The 17,085-nt window shown below is 37.4% G+C and overlaps 1 protein-coding gene across 1 annotated transcript in view; it reads left to right on the top strand.

Moving 5' to 3' along the window:
• The first annotated feature begins 334 nt into the window (after positions 1–334).
• The window catches only part of LOC122553550 (5'-3' DNA helicase ZGRF1-like), an 84,990-nt gene continuing 68,239 nt past the window's right edge, over positions 335–17,085 (top strand). The window contains exons 1-8 of the mRNA XM_043697538.2: positions 335–424; positions 718–798; positions 3,410–3,469; positions 3,610–3,795; positions 3,904–5,428; positions 5,511–5,600; positions 8,880–8,959; positions 13,860–13,952. Coding sequence (XP_043553473.2) covers positions 404–424; positions 718–798; positions 3,410–3,469; positions 3,610–3,795; positions 3,904–5,428; positions 5,511–5,600; positions 8,880–8,959; positions 13,860–13,952 — 2,136 coding nt within the window. The 5' untranslated portion in view covers positions 335–403. The remainder of the gene's footprint in view (positions 425–717; positions 799–3,409; positions 3,470–3,609; positions 3,796–3,903; positions 5,429–5,510; positions 5,601–8,879; positions 8,960–13,859; positions 13,953–17,085) is intronic.

Below are 17,085 nucleotides of genomic sequence, written 5' to 3'. Positions count from 1 at the left end.
CATCCTCTCCAGCCAACTATTCTCCTACATCCTCCAATTATATATCCTATCCATCTCATGCACCAACCCTCTCAGCTACTTTTACCCACCTCATCCACTGACCCATCTCACTTACTTACCCAATTGCTGATTCACCCACTAATGAACATTCAGACTGGATTTCTGAATTCACCACATTAAAAGGGAGGTTTGTATTTTCTCCACTGCACCTCTTTGCTGGTTTCTGCGTGGATTCCTGTGCTAAGAACGTTCAAAATGATGCAGTGCAAGTCAGTTGCTTAGTCAGCCTTGAGTAAAATAATTGTTGAACATATATGCACATAAAATTCCTGTTTGTTTATTTATGGCAGATAAAATTAAACCGTGCTGCAAGTGACCTGGTAACTAGAAAATATGAAGTAAAATGTCTTGCCGTGAGTTTATTGTAAGTAAAACAAATTTACTAGCTTGTGTTCATTGATAAATTGAAATTCAGTTTAAAGTTTAAATTTTCCTTTAAAATTAACTTTTATCTGCTGTGGGCCAGTTGCAATATTTATTTGGCAGACCAGATTCCACTGTTTATTTCCCTCTGTTTGCTCACACTTGGATGCGTTTTCTTCAATTGTTATGAAATTTACAGAAACCCTCGTTACCTAGCAGTTCAAACAACAGATTTTTACTGCAAAGAACATTCATCATTTGAAGAGTCAATCTTTGTTTTTTTTTCAATTCCAGGTGCTCTATACAAATCAAAAAACAAAAAAAGCAAAGAAATGGCACGATGGCATTTTAAGGACCAGTTCTTCTGGAAATAAGGTTTGTTCAGCAAACAGTGAAATACTATAATGCATATGCTATGTCACATATAAATACAAGGAGTATGTAGTTAAATTTTATTTCTGAGTATTTTGTTTTAATGCTTTGAAGTCTAATAGATTGAAAGTTTTATTAGATTAGATTATTTTATTAGATTACTTACAGTGTGGAAACAGGCCCTTCAGCCCAACAAGTCCACACCGACCCGCCGAAGCGCACCCACCCAGACCCATTCCCCTACATTTACCCCTGCACCTAACCCTATGGGCAATTTAGCATGGCCAATTCACCTAACCTGCACATTTTTGGACTGTGAGAGGAAACCGGAGCACCCGGAGGAAACCCACACAGACACGGGGAGAATGTGCAAACTCCACACAGAGAGTCGCCTGAGGCGGGAATTGAATCCGGGCCTCTGGCGCTGTAAGGCAGCAGTGCTAACCACTGTGACACCGTGCCGCCCAGTTTTATATTGCTGATGATTTCGATTTCATATTACACATAAGATTTCATAAAAATAATGCGGCATGTAAAACATGATTTAATTGGTAGTGTACTGTGGTTGTCCATTTTCATTAATAACTATTTACTTTTTATGTCTTCCCCATTTTGTCGCCTCTGAAGTACCAATTCTCTGCTGAGTTATACCTCTACAGAGGGTGGACTACCCTATGTTGCATCACTCAAGTAACTATCCTTCTTGTGTGACTCAATGTTCATGGGACTTTTCAATACAGGATGATCACCTCTAAGTCCACCGTTCAGACCATACTATTCCAGCAGACATTGCTGGCTTGTGGTCTCTAATGCCAGTTTGAGAATAGAACTGCCATTTTACCTGAGATCAATTAAGTTACCACAAATAGTGAATCAAATGAAATGTTAGCATTATAATCTGTGACATTATGAATTAATTCATCAGGGTGGTGTTGCTGGTCAGTAATTTCTCACTTAGTGTCATAGTTGTGCTCCTGAAAAGCGCACCTTTAAGAGAAACATTGTTAAGTGAATCAGATTTTCCCATAAGACCTGATGTGTAAACTGGAATTAGGTTCGTTACACATTTAGATATTTGCAGAGATTTCACCATTGAACAAACTGACAGTGAGAATAGAATCATTACACAAGACAATGGTGTACAGAATTCAGGTACATGATATTCGGACAAAATCTGATTGGACAAGAATCCTCCTTGTGTGACTGAATGTCACACAGGACACAGTGGCACGCTGGCTCAGTGGTTAGCACTGCTGCATCACGGTGCCAGGGCCCCAGGTTCGCTTCTACCCTTGGGTGACTGCCTGTGTGGAGTTTGCGCATCCTCCCTGTGTCTGCATGGGTTTCCTCTGAATGATCCAGTTTCCTCCCACAATCCAAAGAAATGCAGGTTAGATGAACTGGCCATTCTAAGTTGCCCATAGTGTTCAGGGATGTGTAGGTTAGGTGCATTAGTCAGGGGCAAATATAGGATAATAGGGTTAGGGATTGGGTCTGGGTGTGTTACTGTTTGGAGGGTCAGTGTGGACTTGTTGGGCCAAAGGGCCTGTTTCCACACTGTAGGGATTCTAATTTCTAATTTCATTGAAAGAGACTGGAAAGAATGAATAGTCAAGAGAGTTGAGGCAACTGTGAAAGAAATGGAAAAAGAAGGGAGAATGACAGAGAGAGGATGTGTATATAAGAATGGTATGAATATTATATTGAATGAATAGTTGGATATATTGTCCAGAATTGATGAGAGAAATTGTGAATTAAAGTTATTGTTAGCATGTGTTTTTTTATTGTTGGACTCACTGCCTATGTGTTTATTTATGTCATGTCCTCAAATGTGTTTTGGAATAGGAATCTTTTCCTTAGTTACAGATTAAATAAACAAACATAATAGGATCTGTTATTCATTTATGGCAATTTATTATGTAAGTATTGTGCTTAAAATCTCTGTGACCATCGAATTCCATATAGAGTGAGATGAATTTAGCAATACATTTAAATGGAAAATGATGTAATAGTGGAAGTCACCATTAAATGGATGTATCTTCCTTATTGTGTCAACAACAGTGTAATGAAACATTAACTGAATCAACACATAGTGATGAATCATTGATTAAGGCATGTGCTCGTGCTTTCTGGACTTGTACGAAGCCTGTTTGTGATTAAATATCCACTTTTATAGCTTCATGTTATAAATTATATGTGTTTATTTTTTATATAGAGTACTCAAACTAAAACTGATTCCTTTGCATTAGAAACAAAAATGATACATTAATGCTTTAATCTTCAACAGAATGTGATCGTTTTTCATTAGCAATAATTTGATAGGACTGCAGTGCATCAATGTTGTTTTCAGGATTCTTTCAGTTCTGACACAATCTGAAATTTCAAAACAAAGGTGCAACAATGCATTTATATGTGGTCAACAATGTTAGCAATAAATTGCTCAATGTCTTCAATCCAAATTGTCTTTGTTTTCTTGGTTAACTTCTGTTTTTGGTCGCTGGATAATTGTTTCATAAATTATCAATTCCCATAATTAGCAACGTTGAAATGGGGATCATGGAATCTTGGAGGGAAAGCGGAATTTTACATCTTTTTTTCTTTTGTTAACTTTCAGGCCACTTTGTATGATGATAAAGGTCTCTGTCTGGATCACCTATTTGTTAAATTTGAAGAGGTAAGTATGTTTGTTGAATTTCATGGATGCATTGTGACAATGGAATAACAGGCATGCACTTGATTTGCTTTTTCAAAAAAAGGCATTGTCATTACATCAAGGATTTTAGCATTGTTTGATACAGTTTTTCATATTGATAGATACGATCAGGCAATGACTTTGAAAGTGATCGATACTTGATTACTGTGGAAGAAGAAAAAATATCTAAGAATGAGGATGGCAAATGCTCTGGTCAGAAGGAAGTTGCAAAGCTTGCCACAACTAATATAATGCCTGCAAACTTGCCTCGATGCCATTTGCCTGTCGGTCTGAAAAGGAAACACACTGTATGTAATGATTTTGATTTATTTTCTAATTACTAATTGTACTTTAGATACATTTGAATATCCACAAACTTTTGATTTTTTTTTTTATACACTATAATTTTGTTACAGGGCTTTCAAGGACCACGGGAAATATCAAAGAAACCAACCATTGACGAGAATGATACAACAAGTGCAGCAACTAAATCCCAGGCACCAAATTTTTCACTCCCTCAGATTTATGCGACATCACCCCTTTTTTCTACTTTATACACAAGGGAAACTTCAACTTGCTCTGCTCTAGCTTCTGAAGCTTCCTCTTGTACGTCCAGGAATCAGCTCTCAATAGAAATGATGCCTGGCTTTTCATTATTGCCTCCAGCAACACTGAATTATAATGACAAACTGAGGCACCGTAAAGAAATTAGACCTTTTCATTCTACAGATACCGGATTTACTTATGGAGATTGCAATGAAAGAATATCTGAAACACTCCAGTCTACTACACCAACTTTCGCTCCAGGATTGTCTTCCCATTCTGACTTAGTACGTGAGAATAAAAGGAGCAAAGCTCAGATCTTAGCATTACTTGGAACAAAAACAGTGTCCAGCAGTCATGACTTAGAACCCTTTGAAGTTAAGCCACAGTCGCTGTTGGTTGATAATGGCAGTACTTTTGCTGCAGATAATACCATTGGCCATCAACAGGAAAACTGCTTTGATCAGAGTTATGGAGATCTTGACGAAAAAGCAGATCCTGGATTGATACAGCATTGTAGCACAGAATCACCTTACCAGACAGATCATAGTATTAAGGTGAATTTGTCCAAAAGTTTAGGTGGAGAAAATTCTTCCCACAATACTGAAGAAATGCATCTAAAATGTGAGGAAAAGGAAGATTCCATTGTTCAAGCAACAAATGCACAAACTGTATCTCCGGAGGTCTGGACAATTGCTACCGTTGATGAAACACTGGACAAAAACATTGATAAACCTGAAGAATGTTCTGTCAAAATGAATAGTCCACCCAGAGAGTTGTTTTCTCTTGCTGATGATGAACACTGTATAAAGCCTGTTATGCCTGTTGAATCAGATATGGTGGATACGAACAGTTTTGCTGATATAAATTTCAATATACTTGGTGAATTTAATGTGGATGAAATTGGCCCAGATGATTTGCATGGAAGTGAAATTGAAATGTTATCACAAACATCATTGAGCATTAGCAATTCCTCTTTAAAACCCATAGAAGTACCTTCATTCCTCAAAGCTGTGGAAATCCCTGAACCCAAGCACTTAGAATTGGAAGCTCAATTACCAGTTCCTCAAGAAAAGGATTCAGATCAAATTTTGCATGAAAAAATTCAAACTGAAATGAAACCCAGAACTGTTACAAATGCTGAAGCTTTCTCTCAAAAACATACATTAGTTGCGTGTGAGATACCTGCAGTGGAAATACAAGAAAACAAGATAAATGCTGATGAGTATTCTTGTCTTACGGCTCAAGGACATACAATCACGCTGCTGAAATCTTTATCTGAACATAGCACTGCAATTGAAAGCTTAGAGAAGCTAAATGTACAAAACTGTTTCAAAGATCATGCATTCAATAAGGATAAAGAACAAACATTTATTAGTTCAGAACGAGCCTCTGGAGGTAAGATTGCTGTGATTTATTCAGAAGTATATTCTGTGAAATATGTTGTGATTGCTAATTAATCTTTTTCTTGCATTCTTAGGGATGATTTTCAAGAATGTGGATTTAAAACACCATTACAATATGGACCTAAACCGCAACTATAGTTTGTCAGATTGTAATATGAACAGAGGTGAGAAACAAAAACAAAATTGATTTATATCATAGAAATTACCTGGTATAAAGTAGGTACAATACAAATACTAAACTTTGAAAATCTAATTTGCAATTTGCCATTGCTGTAAGCTGCAGAAAACAAGAATTTTGGAACAATTTTGAGTGACTTTGTTAAAAGAAATCAAACAAAATATTATGACTTTAAAATAAGTTATTTGTTTAAAACAACCCAGTCTCTCTCAAAACTAAAAACAAGAAAATGTGCAAATAATACATTGTTTTGATGAAGTGCACAAAATAACTGTAAGATTTAAGTCTGAATTTTGCTGACACTTGGTTTGATCTTTCTAAGCGTGATAGGTTGATTTGTTTATCACTAAGATAGTTAAAAGTGTCCATTTAGAGTACATACAAATTACTTTTGATGATCTGGTGGAGGTCATAGAGTCATTGACATATACAGCATGGAAACAGACCCTTCAGTCCAACTTATTCATGCCGTCCAGATATCTTTGGAATAAATACCAGTTTTAATATGTGCCATAATCTTCAAACATCATTGTACAACTTGCTATAAAAGGAAGATGGATTGTATGCATGTGTTCCAAATGAAAACGTTATGCATTCATATGGTGTTTTTTCACAACTGCCAGATCTCTTAGAGCACTTCACAGGCAATGAAGTTTTTTTTTAAAAGTATAGTCACAATGTGGGAAATGCAGCAACCAATTATCATGTAACAATATTGTATAAGAGGCAGTATGACGAGAACCAGTTCATCAAAAGAATTAAGTTATTAGGAGAATTAATGATGCAGATTTTAATCTTTCTAAGTTTAGGTCAAACCGATTTTGTGACCCCCTATATTTGCTCATGGGTCTTTTGCACAGCAATAAGACAATTGCTGACTCTGCAAACTCAAGCTTTAAAGTTACTGCTCGCACTTATTGGTTTTGGTGCATGTAGGAAGAGAGTGAGCTAAATTGGAAGTTGTTGCAGTGATCCAGGAAAACCAGAAGCAGATGGTCTTCAGCCTGCTTGAGTTCGATGTAGAACTATGTTGAAAGCTTAAACATGTGGATTAAAACTTAACATATTCCTCTTAGTCTCACCACACCCCACTCAGTATCCTTACTACATGCTAACTTGTGCCATCTAATGCCCAGTACTCCTTCACACTCCCAAACTTCCAATGTCTACCTATGCCCCAGGTCATCCTTCATAACCGTTATGTCAAATTAGTGTCAACCCATGTCTTCCATTCACCAGCTTTTGCCATTTCATCAACCGTGCCAACTCACCTAGTATCCAGTATGGGTAGAACAACCCATGTGCAGTGGAGAAAAAACAAGTTTAATTAAATAAAGTAAGCATATTACTGAAAAAAAACACACATGTTGCCAAAGCTCTTCATGTTGCACTTAATAGGACAATTCATGAGTAATACAAAAATGAAGTAAAAATGTTTTTTATATGTTATGAGAAGAGTGCTCATTAAGTAGTAAGTGCACTCTGATTGGTGGAGTCCTTGCTGTGTAGAATGCACCAGCCGATGATGATTAATAATTAACTATCAAGTTGTGTTTAAATTTTAAACCCAACAAGATCACTTTGGTCAATACCTTTCTCTGAGAATTGAATAGCTATTTTATCCTTGGGGAAGAGCAACATATTGTAACACCCCTTCATTTGGTCTGAAGGGTCTGGCATAGATATCAACACCACAACTTTGATATTATTTCTCTAAAGGTATTAAACATTAAGCAATGGTGCATACTGAACAACACTAGTTGCGTACAAGTCCCACAATGGGGGAATCTGTCTCGTGTGGTCAGTTCATCAACAGATCCTGTATCTTTGGAGCAGCTGGTCAAACTGCTTCACCCACTGCAGCAGCAAGTTGTTTTTCAAATCTTTCTTTATTTCTCTTCTTTGCCATGAGAGTGTGCCATTTTTATGGCTCATTTAGTTGCTTTTTAATTACATCTGTGACCTATTTGAAATTGTACTCTCTGGGTCCCAGTTTAAAGGCTGTGCTTGAATAAATTTGGGTAGTTATCAAAAGTGATACCCTTACCAATCTCCAAAGCTGGAGTGAAGGAGGCATTTTTGTGGTCATGCAAACAATGGGGCCACAGTTCTCTTGCAGTTCTAACACAGTTTAAGAATAAATTTTCAGACTTGGACAAATCTGTGTCTTGATCAGATTTCCCATCCTGCCTTCCTGTTCTCAAACCGTCAATGTAGCTCTTCAACCGGGGTACTAGTTTCTCCTTCAATGTTCCATTCCACCACAATGAAACAAATTGGGTTCTTCTATAACCAGTCTTCATTCAGTATTAAGAAATAATAGACAAGAACAATTATATGATTCAATTTGATTAAGAGAATATGGGAATAAACAAAGCATTGGCTTACAAAACTTTTGTGTGTGTGTATATATCTGTATGAGTTTGCGTTTTGTGTATGTGTACGCAAGTGAGCATTTGCTTAAAATATTGATATTCAACATTATTATGGCAGGAATGACAGGTCTTGAAATTTAAAATGATCTGTCATGAATGCATTATTCATTCATTGGCTATCAGTTTCACTGGCATGAGCAGCATTTATTGCCCATGTAACGGTGTGATGAAATGTCTTCATGAATTATTGTGGCCTGTGTCAGATAGACACTCCCACAGTGCTGTTATGTCAGAACTTCCAAGATTTTGACCCAGTAACCATGATTATTATATTTTAAAATAAGGATGGTATGTGAGGAGGAAATCAGTGCATGTGGTCGATCTGTGTACCCAAGTATCAATTCTTTCTCTGTAGAAATTATGTTAAACTAATAGCCTTCCTAGAAATGTACAACAAATCTGTTAGAATTATAATACAGAAGACTCAAAAACAATATCTGTGAAATTGATTTCAGCAAAACAAGCTATGGTAGTCTAGTTGTGTGAGATGTTTCATTGTAAACTACCTCAGTTATCCTTTTAATATTTTGAGAAGCATTCTTCTCTTCATAAATTCTCCATCCTCCTTTGCTGTATTTATAGTCTTATATGAATAATTTTAATTGTAAACTAACGTATTTTGGAATTTTGTATTGTACAGATATTTATAATGGTATATAATTTATAATGGTTTATAATAATTGTACAGATATTTATTTAGTGTAACAACAGAAGATCAAAATCTTGGAATGAATATTTTGATTCTTTTCATGAACTGCACACCTATTTATTGCTATAATGACTTCTGGATCTGGTGTGTGAGTAATTGCTGCCATTTGTTTGTCTCTTAGCTCTGAGAATATTTGCAACGGAACATTCTTTGCCTGCTTTGAAGAATTGTCTCACACAAAACAGCTGTGCTCCAGCTAAGGTACAGTATGGTACATTTTAGGTAACCAGGTGTTACACGTAGAACTGGAACACAATCTTCATAGAAGATTAAGCTGTTACTTACAAAGATATAAATTACCGAAATGCACCTCCAAACTGCAGTTGCTCTACATATCTCTAATGTGGTACCCAAAACCAACTAAGTGCTCCTTTCCAGATGCATTATTACCACTGTAACAAAATTAAAACTTCAAATGAAAGATAATGCTGTTCATTATGGCATTAAGTCAACCCGGTCCTTAAAATGATGTTTTTGTTCATGTTCAATGCAAAACAGCACTGAAAGAGACCCCAAGTCCCTGAAGACTGCAGTTGTTCAAGAAGGCAGCTCACCATCACCTTCTCCATGGCAGTTGGGGATGGGTAATAAAATGCTGAGGAGAAAGTGAGGGCTGCAGATGAATGCTGGCGACAATTAAACAATGATGACACCCACACCCAAGTTTGATTTATGTGCTAATATCTATTAACTCAAATAAAAATGGCATTTCTAGGCATGATAATACAATTCAACTTGCCCCACCCCCACCCCCCCTTGCCCTGGATATCCAATGGTATTGGAAGAACTTTTTGATGTTTTTCACTAACATAGAACATTACAGCGCAGTACAGGCCCTTCATCCCTCGATGGTTCCACGAAGTGGTGCAACAATCTGAAGCCCATTTAACCTACACTATTCCATTCTCATCCTTATGCCTGTCCATTTAAATGCCCGTAAAGTTGGCATAGACTGTTGCAGGCAGTACGTTATACACCCCTACTACTCTCTGAGTCAAGAAACTACCTCTGACATCTGTCCTATATCTATCACCCCTACCATTTAAAGTTATGCCTCATCGTGCTAGCCATTACCATCTGAGGAAAAAGACTCTCACTGTCCACCCAATCTAACCCTCTGATTATCTTATATGTCTCAATTAAGTCACCTCTCAACCTTCTTCTCTCACAAAAACAGCCTCAACCTTAAGCTTTCCTCAAAGGACCTTCCCTCCATACCAGGCAACATCCAAGCTAATCTCCTCTGAACCCTTTGCAAAGCTTCCACATCCTTCCTATAAGTGGTGACCAGAACTGCGTGCAACACCCCAAGTGCAGCCGCACCAGAGTTTTATACAGCTGCAGCATGACCTCATGGTTCCGATCCCTCTACTAATAAAAGCTAACACTCTGTTTGCCTTCTTCACTGCCTTCACCAGCTCGTAGCACCAGGAGTAATCCAGATATTACTACTCTCGAGGACCTTTTTAAATTCCTGCCTATCTCTCTGTAATCTCCATTCAGAATCTCAACCTTTCCCTTCCTATGTTGTTGGTCCTAATGTACAATGACCTCCTGCTGGCCCCTCTCCCCATTGAGAACATTCTGCACCCTCTCTGAGACCATAGGAGTGGAAGTAAGGCCATTCGGCCCATCGAGACATCCTTGATCCTGGCACCAGGGAAACAACACACCATTCTGATTTTTTGCTGCTGGCCACAGAAATGTTTGTCTGTACCTCAGACTAGAGAGTCACCTAACACAATCGATCGCTTGGAACCCGATGTATCTCTCATTACATTAGAGTCAGAATACCCGAAACTTGACTGTCATTTTGTTTTATCATGTGAACTAGCATGACAACACTGAGTATCCAAAATTAAGAAGATACCCCAATGAAGGAGCATGAACATCATATTCCCTGGAGCGTCAGAGACTGAGAGGTTATGGATAGGGTAATCATGAGGCTTATGGATAGGGTAAATAGATGAGGTGTTTTCTCCGGGGGTGGGGAAGTCCAGAATTAGAGGGCATAGGTTTAGGGTGAGAGGGAAAAAATTTAGAAAGGACCTAAGGGGCAACTTTTTCACACAGAGGCTGGTGCTTCTATGGAATGAGCTGCCAGAAGGCATCTGGACAGGTATAGGAAGGGTTTAGAGAAATATGGGCCAAGTGCTGGCAAATGAGACTAGGTTAATTTAGGATATCTGGTTGGCATGGACATGTTGGGTCAAAGGGTCAGTTCCTATGCTGTATATCTCTGTGACTCTAAGTGCAAACCTGAGCAATAAAAGTCTGGATTTGAAGAACAACATGCATTAGATTAGATTACATTACAGTGTGGAAACAGGCCCTTCGGCCCAACAAGTCCACACCGACCCGCTGAAGCGCAACCCACCCATACCCCTTACCTAACACTACAGGCAATTTAGCATGGCCAATTCATCTTTGGACTGTGGGAGGAAACCGGAGCACCCGGAGGAAACCCACGCAGACACGGGGAGAACGTGCAAACTCCACACAGTCAGTCGCCTGAGGCGGGAATTGAACCCGGGTCTCCGGTGCTGTGAGGCAGCATTGCTAACCACTGTGCCACCGTGCCACCCACGAATGCATGTTGTGTATCAGAGGTAGGGCTCCAATTCCTGGATTGCAGTCTACTGATCTTTGCCAGGTATAGTATGTTGTGCTGTCACACAAGTCAGTATAGTGAAGAATGGGCTTTGGCAGAATGCTGGAAGATGACTTTCATCTATTGTCAATTGTCTGCAGAAGAGAAAGGGGAAAAAATGGTTACACTTTATTTTGAAAAGCAAATAGAAAATACAATGAAAACAAGTTTCTCTATTAGTATGTATACTTTTAAACTTGAAGCTGCAGTCAGTGTTAAAAATATTGACTGGAATTTCCTCAGAACCGAACTTGCTTTTCTGAAAGTATTCTGGTGAGGAGATTCCCAATGAAAAGTCTGGCATTAGGTCACTGAGGAAATTCAGCCTTTTTATAACAGTTCTAAAAACGACATCAGTTGTTGCACAGAAAAGAGAGCCCTCTAGTGGTGGATAACCCAGACTATTTAGGATACACTTGAACTGACAGTGTTAACAGTTTAATAGTTTAGTTAATAGTTTATATCAAAAAGTTTATTTTGAAAGACTTCTATTTGCCAGGAAACTGTCAAATTGCCTGTTAAGTATTTTTTAATTTTTTGACATGTAATTTTGGTTTTGTTTGGCATTTTGGGGCAAAAACGCTTACTCAGAAGTGACAAGTGATATCCGGAATGGACCATTAGCATCTGCACACCTTTTGCAACAGTTGTCCATGCACAGATAATGTACCAATGTGGGACAGATTTAAATTAAAACAATGTGTGACAACTCCTAACTTTAAAAGAACAATCCTACATTTCCACTGTATCTTTTAACTAATTTCCCCAAAGTCCCTTCAAATAATGTCTCAGTAAAATTGTTCATTTGTGTACAGATGTTTCATTCCTGTTTCAATGTAATGTATTTTTCGTGTCTTTGTGACTCTATCTGGCAGGATAGTCCAGGAGTAGTCACTATAAATTCTATTATACAGTTTATATTTTGAAAATGTGATTTGTTCCACAATTGTTTTAATTCTTTGAGCTGTCATTGAGCCTGTTTAGATGAATTGAGTAAGAGGGTGCTGTTAAAGGTGCAACAAAAAATTGGCGCAATTTTAAAATCAGCACTCGGGTTTCACAGTTACTTTATCAATATATTTCTTCATGATCAAACTTTTAAAGAATAGATAACTTCAAATTATTTGAACAGCAATTAATACACTATTCTCGCTCTTATTCTTTGTCATGGTTTTGATAAAACATTTAAAAGTAGTAGATCTCATTTATCCTCAGTAACAGTAGGTTGAGAGATGATTTCCTGAAGAAGGGCTTATGCCCAAAATGTCGATTCTCCTGCTCCTTGGATGCTGCCTGACCTGCTGCGCTTTTCCAGCAACACATTTTCAGCTCTGATCTCCAGCATCTGCAGTCCTCACTTTCTCCTGAGAGATGATTTAACCTTACTGCTGTCGCACACTTGAATGTGGTGGATCATAGAATCCATGCAGTGTAGAACCAGTCCATCTGGCCCATCGAGTCCACACCCACCCTCTGAAGAGTATCCCCAACCAGATCACCCTCCCATCCCTGTAACCTTGCATTGCTTGTGGCTAATCCAGCAAGCCACATCCCTGGATACTGCAGGGCAATTCAGCATGGTCAATCCATCTAACTTGCACATCTTTGGACGATGAAAAGAAACGAGAGACATGGGGAGAATATGCAACCTCCATACAGACAGTCGCATGGGGATCAAACCCACATCTCTAGCGCTGTGAGGCAGCAGTGCTAACCACGGAGCCATCGTGAAGCACAAGAGTTTGGTGACCTGTTGAAGTAAAACCTACAATAAGGATTGTAGTTGCAGGGCTCTGGATCTGCAACATGTTCGACAAGTTCAATAGAGATTGCGGAGAAGGGGAGCACTGTTTAAAGGGGGGGAGAAGGGTGCTCTGCTAGAAAACCCCTACCCGCCATGGTCTTTTAAGGAGTACTTTCTTTATCAGAAGCAATGCCTGAATTACCTGAGATTCACAAAGAACATGTCAAATGTTCAGACTGTTTCCATGCTGTATAGCTTTATAACTTGAATTATCTGCAATTCTGTCTATGGCAATCATTGACACCATTTCAGCCACAAACATTAATTTTATCAGAAAAACTTTACATGTTCTCAGAGAATACAGTTAAATATACTTCACAAATCTGCATTCACTTAGCAATTCACAAGTTATCTTTTAATAACTGGGTCTGAAAACACGAATGACTCGTGGAAAACAAAGTGTACTCTTCTTTTAGTCTGGCTATTTTACTAGTAAACACACAAAAAGCTTAAAGTTCATTCAAATGCTCTGTTTGAACAGCAGTTTAAGGTTATGTAATAAGGTATCTGTTTCTTGTTTGGAATTTGCCAATCAGAAATGAAATTAACCATATGTGGCTGGTGACTAATATATTGGACAACACAATGCCAACCAAGCTATGAAACAAATTAGTTGCATGAAATATTCTTTATTTCCTTAAACTTAGGCTGCAGCATGTGTTGAAACATTCAAAGAACAGACAGATAATAACAGCCTTAAAAAAATGACAGCATCTGACAGACCACTTCGAGCACTACAGGTAATAATATTACCTATTTATTTCTTACACAATGCTTGTAAATTTTAATTCCTATTCATAGTTACTTTAGTCAGGAAAATAATTTTCAGTCATTGATAAATATTTTTACCGCAGTTTACCAGAAGTTACTTGACTGAGGCTGAAGCTTAGATGCTCTCTTCAGAATGTGCACGTAGGAAATTAAAAACAGAGAAAAAGAAACGTATTGGGCCTGATGTTAACTCTGTTTGGGTGAATGGTTTTGAGTATGTTAAAATCGACTCTGTTGACCATCAGGCTTCAAATGGAAATTTTCCAGCGTAGACAGAAACATTAACAGTCACAAGAGTGTAGTTAAAAGTTCTTTTGTTTAAGTCTACCAAGATAATACACTGATTTATCGAAGCAAAACCAGGTATTTTATATTAATAACTGAAAACAAATTGTTCTGATTGGATTATGTCTATTAATCACATCTATTAATCTGTATGTTCAGTTATCATTTGAGAAATAAGGCAGCATGATAATTTGCATTAGTCTTTTCTCATCAAGTCCATCTTCAATATGATTGAGGAAGTGTCTGTGAGGGCTTGGGAAAAGGACTCAAATAATCCAGTTTAGATCATTGGTGGTGGTATTGTTACACCTGTGCATCAAATTTTGTCTGATACCATTCCTCTGAAGTATTTTTGCAACGTTTCACTAAATTAAAGGTGTCAGATAAATTGTGGTGCAAGTTGTGGCACTATGTAAGTTAAACATTGACGATATGATTGCACTTCTGAATGGAAGACAGTCAGACCCCTTGCAAGAGTGACCAGCACAGCTGCAGATGAGAATAACTAAGGTAAGATGAGAATTTATTTCAAGTAAAAAGAAAATACCTTAAATTAAAATCCTATATAAGATACAATAGAAAAAAGTCTTATTTTCCACCTAATTCATCTATTCCTCTTCTTCAGAAGTGGCCTACTGTTAGTTGTAATTTATGTCATAGCAAAACCAGCAGCCATTTTTTGATGTTGGTCCATTTTCTGCCTTCCTCCTCTCCTAACTTTCAATGTTAATGTGAAAAGGTTTATATTGGATTGGACAGATATGCATCTCTCTCAAATTGATTTTATGTTGGTAAATTAGCATGACTATTATTTTTGGTAAGATTGTTTTAATTTTGAGAGTTCCTTTACTCCAACAGGTTTTTCACACAAAAATAAATTACAATGGACAAGGTGTAGTGTTAGTCACAGTTGGTATTTATGTAATGACTTTAGTTAAATAGCACAAAGTACTTTGCAGCAGTGCAATCAAACAAAATTTGACACTGAGCAACTAAGGAAATATTAAGATAGATGGCCATAAGTTTGGTTAAAAAGGTAGATTTTAAGGGGTGTCTTCAAGGAGGAGAGGTAGAGAGGCAGGAGACTTTAGGAAGGTAATTTCACATCTTGGCACCGTTATAAACAGTGAAGCGATTAAAATCGCACATGCATGAGAAGCCAGAATTGAAGGAAAACAGAAATCTTGAGAGGCTGAAGGAGAAAACAGAAATGTGCCCACTGAAACAAAAAACAAGTCAAAAGTAAAGTCATCATAACAGCAGGGTGGAGAAATTTGAACAGAAGGACACAGTTTGTTTAAAATTGAGCAATTGGGAACTCGGAGCCCAGTTAATTAACATGGCATTGATAGGTGACTAGCAGGTTATTCCAAGGTAGAGAACTCAATTTGTTCTTATTTAATGTTCAAGTTCCCATTTTTCACAAGGGAATCAGTATACATTGGCTGATTGTAATTTTTCACTCTATTGTTCTTTTCTGCTTCAGGGACCCTGAGCTCAATTATGTAACCAATCAGGTGCCCCAAGTGTGATCAACAACTAAGTAAAGTCTTTGAATCAAGTTTCAGTTCTGCTGATTTTCATGCCAGATAATTACATAGTCACTAACTTGGTATCAACAAAGTTTGTCATGATTTTCATGTGTTTTTAAAATTTAGAATATACTGCAGTTTATTTTGTGTTTTGATAAAGTTTAATGGATTTAGAGAAAATACTCTTGAAATCAGATAATTATTGTGGTATCTCATAACCTTCTGAAAAGAGTTTGATGCATTTCTGCAGGCAGCTGAGTTTAGAGGGTACCAGGTGAAGGGCTCTGCATCAAGTGACACAGTAGTCAGGATCTGTCAGGAAGAGTTAGAATTTGAAGAGCACTTTGATCCTTTTCATCAAGTTCCAGGGAGCCTCACTGCAGATACCAGTTTTGTATCACCACCTTTAACAAGGAATTCAGTGCTGGCTGGCTGGTTCCAGGTAAAGTTAACATTAGAATGAATGAATTTTCAAATATAGTGTCTTTTAATAAAACACACATCATTGCATAGATTAATACAGTGCACAGCTTTGATAAGATGTCATATTCAGCAATCATTGCATCAAGTTTCCACAATAGGAAAACAAGTTTCAGTTTTGCTGTGGAGGACATGGATGTTTGAGATGATGATGATCAAGGTTACTTTTCCTTTGCCTAATATTTCTCTCTTATTAAATATTTAAATGGATGAGAATACCTGCATTCTTGTTAAATTCTTCCTCTTCTTGACTTCAATGCTTTGATGAATTGCTGTTCTTTTTCCTCTCCCTAGTGCCATTGAAGCGCATTTTAGTGTCAAACATTGCTGGCCAGTTGCGTTCATCTGGTTCACGTTCTTACTTTAAAGTGACACAGTTGAACTTACGCAATGTTAAATTAATTTGAAATAAACAAAATCATTGTCTCATATGTTAGAGACTGGAGCTATTAATCATACTGAGGCTGAAACCCCCAGTTCACCCAAAGGAGGAGAATTCCTGAATTTCATTAAAAGAAATGTATTATACCTGTTGTTTAGCATTACCTTACAATGGGTAAGTAGTTAACATCACACAGGGAAGATGTTGATGGGTCATTTTTGATGGATTATATCTGAAATTGAGATGCAGCTCTTCAGCTGAATAAATCTTTTCTGAAGAATATGAACTATATCAGACAAGCGATAATATCTGATGGTCCTGTACCATTTACTTTGACTGAATAAATTGCTTGTTTTATAATTTTTACTTAAGTAAAAATAATCAATATATATGCTTTCAAATACATAACTTCAATTAATATAA

The sequence above is a fragment of the Chiloscyllium plagiosum genome, unplaced genomic scaffold (genome assembly GCF_037043375.1).
Source record: "Chiloscyllium plagiosum isolate Xiang-an unplaced genomic scaffold, Cpla_swu_hap1 HiC_scaffold_1, whole genome shotgun sequence".
Lineage (NCBI taxonomy): Eukaryota > Metazoa > Chordata > Chondrichthyes > Orectolobiformes > Hemiscylliidae > Chiloscyllium > Chiloscyllium plagiosum.
This window is presented reverse-complemented; position numbering and strand designations above follow the sequence as displayed.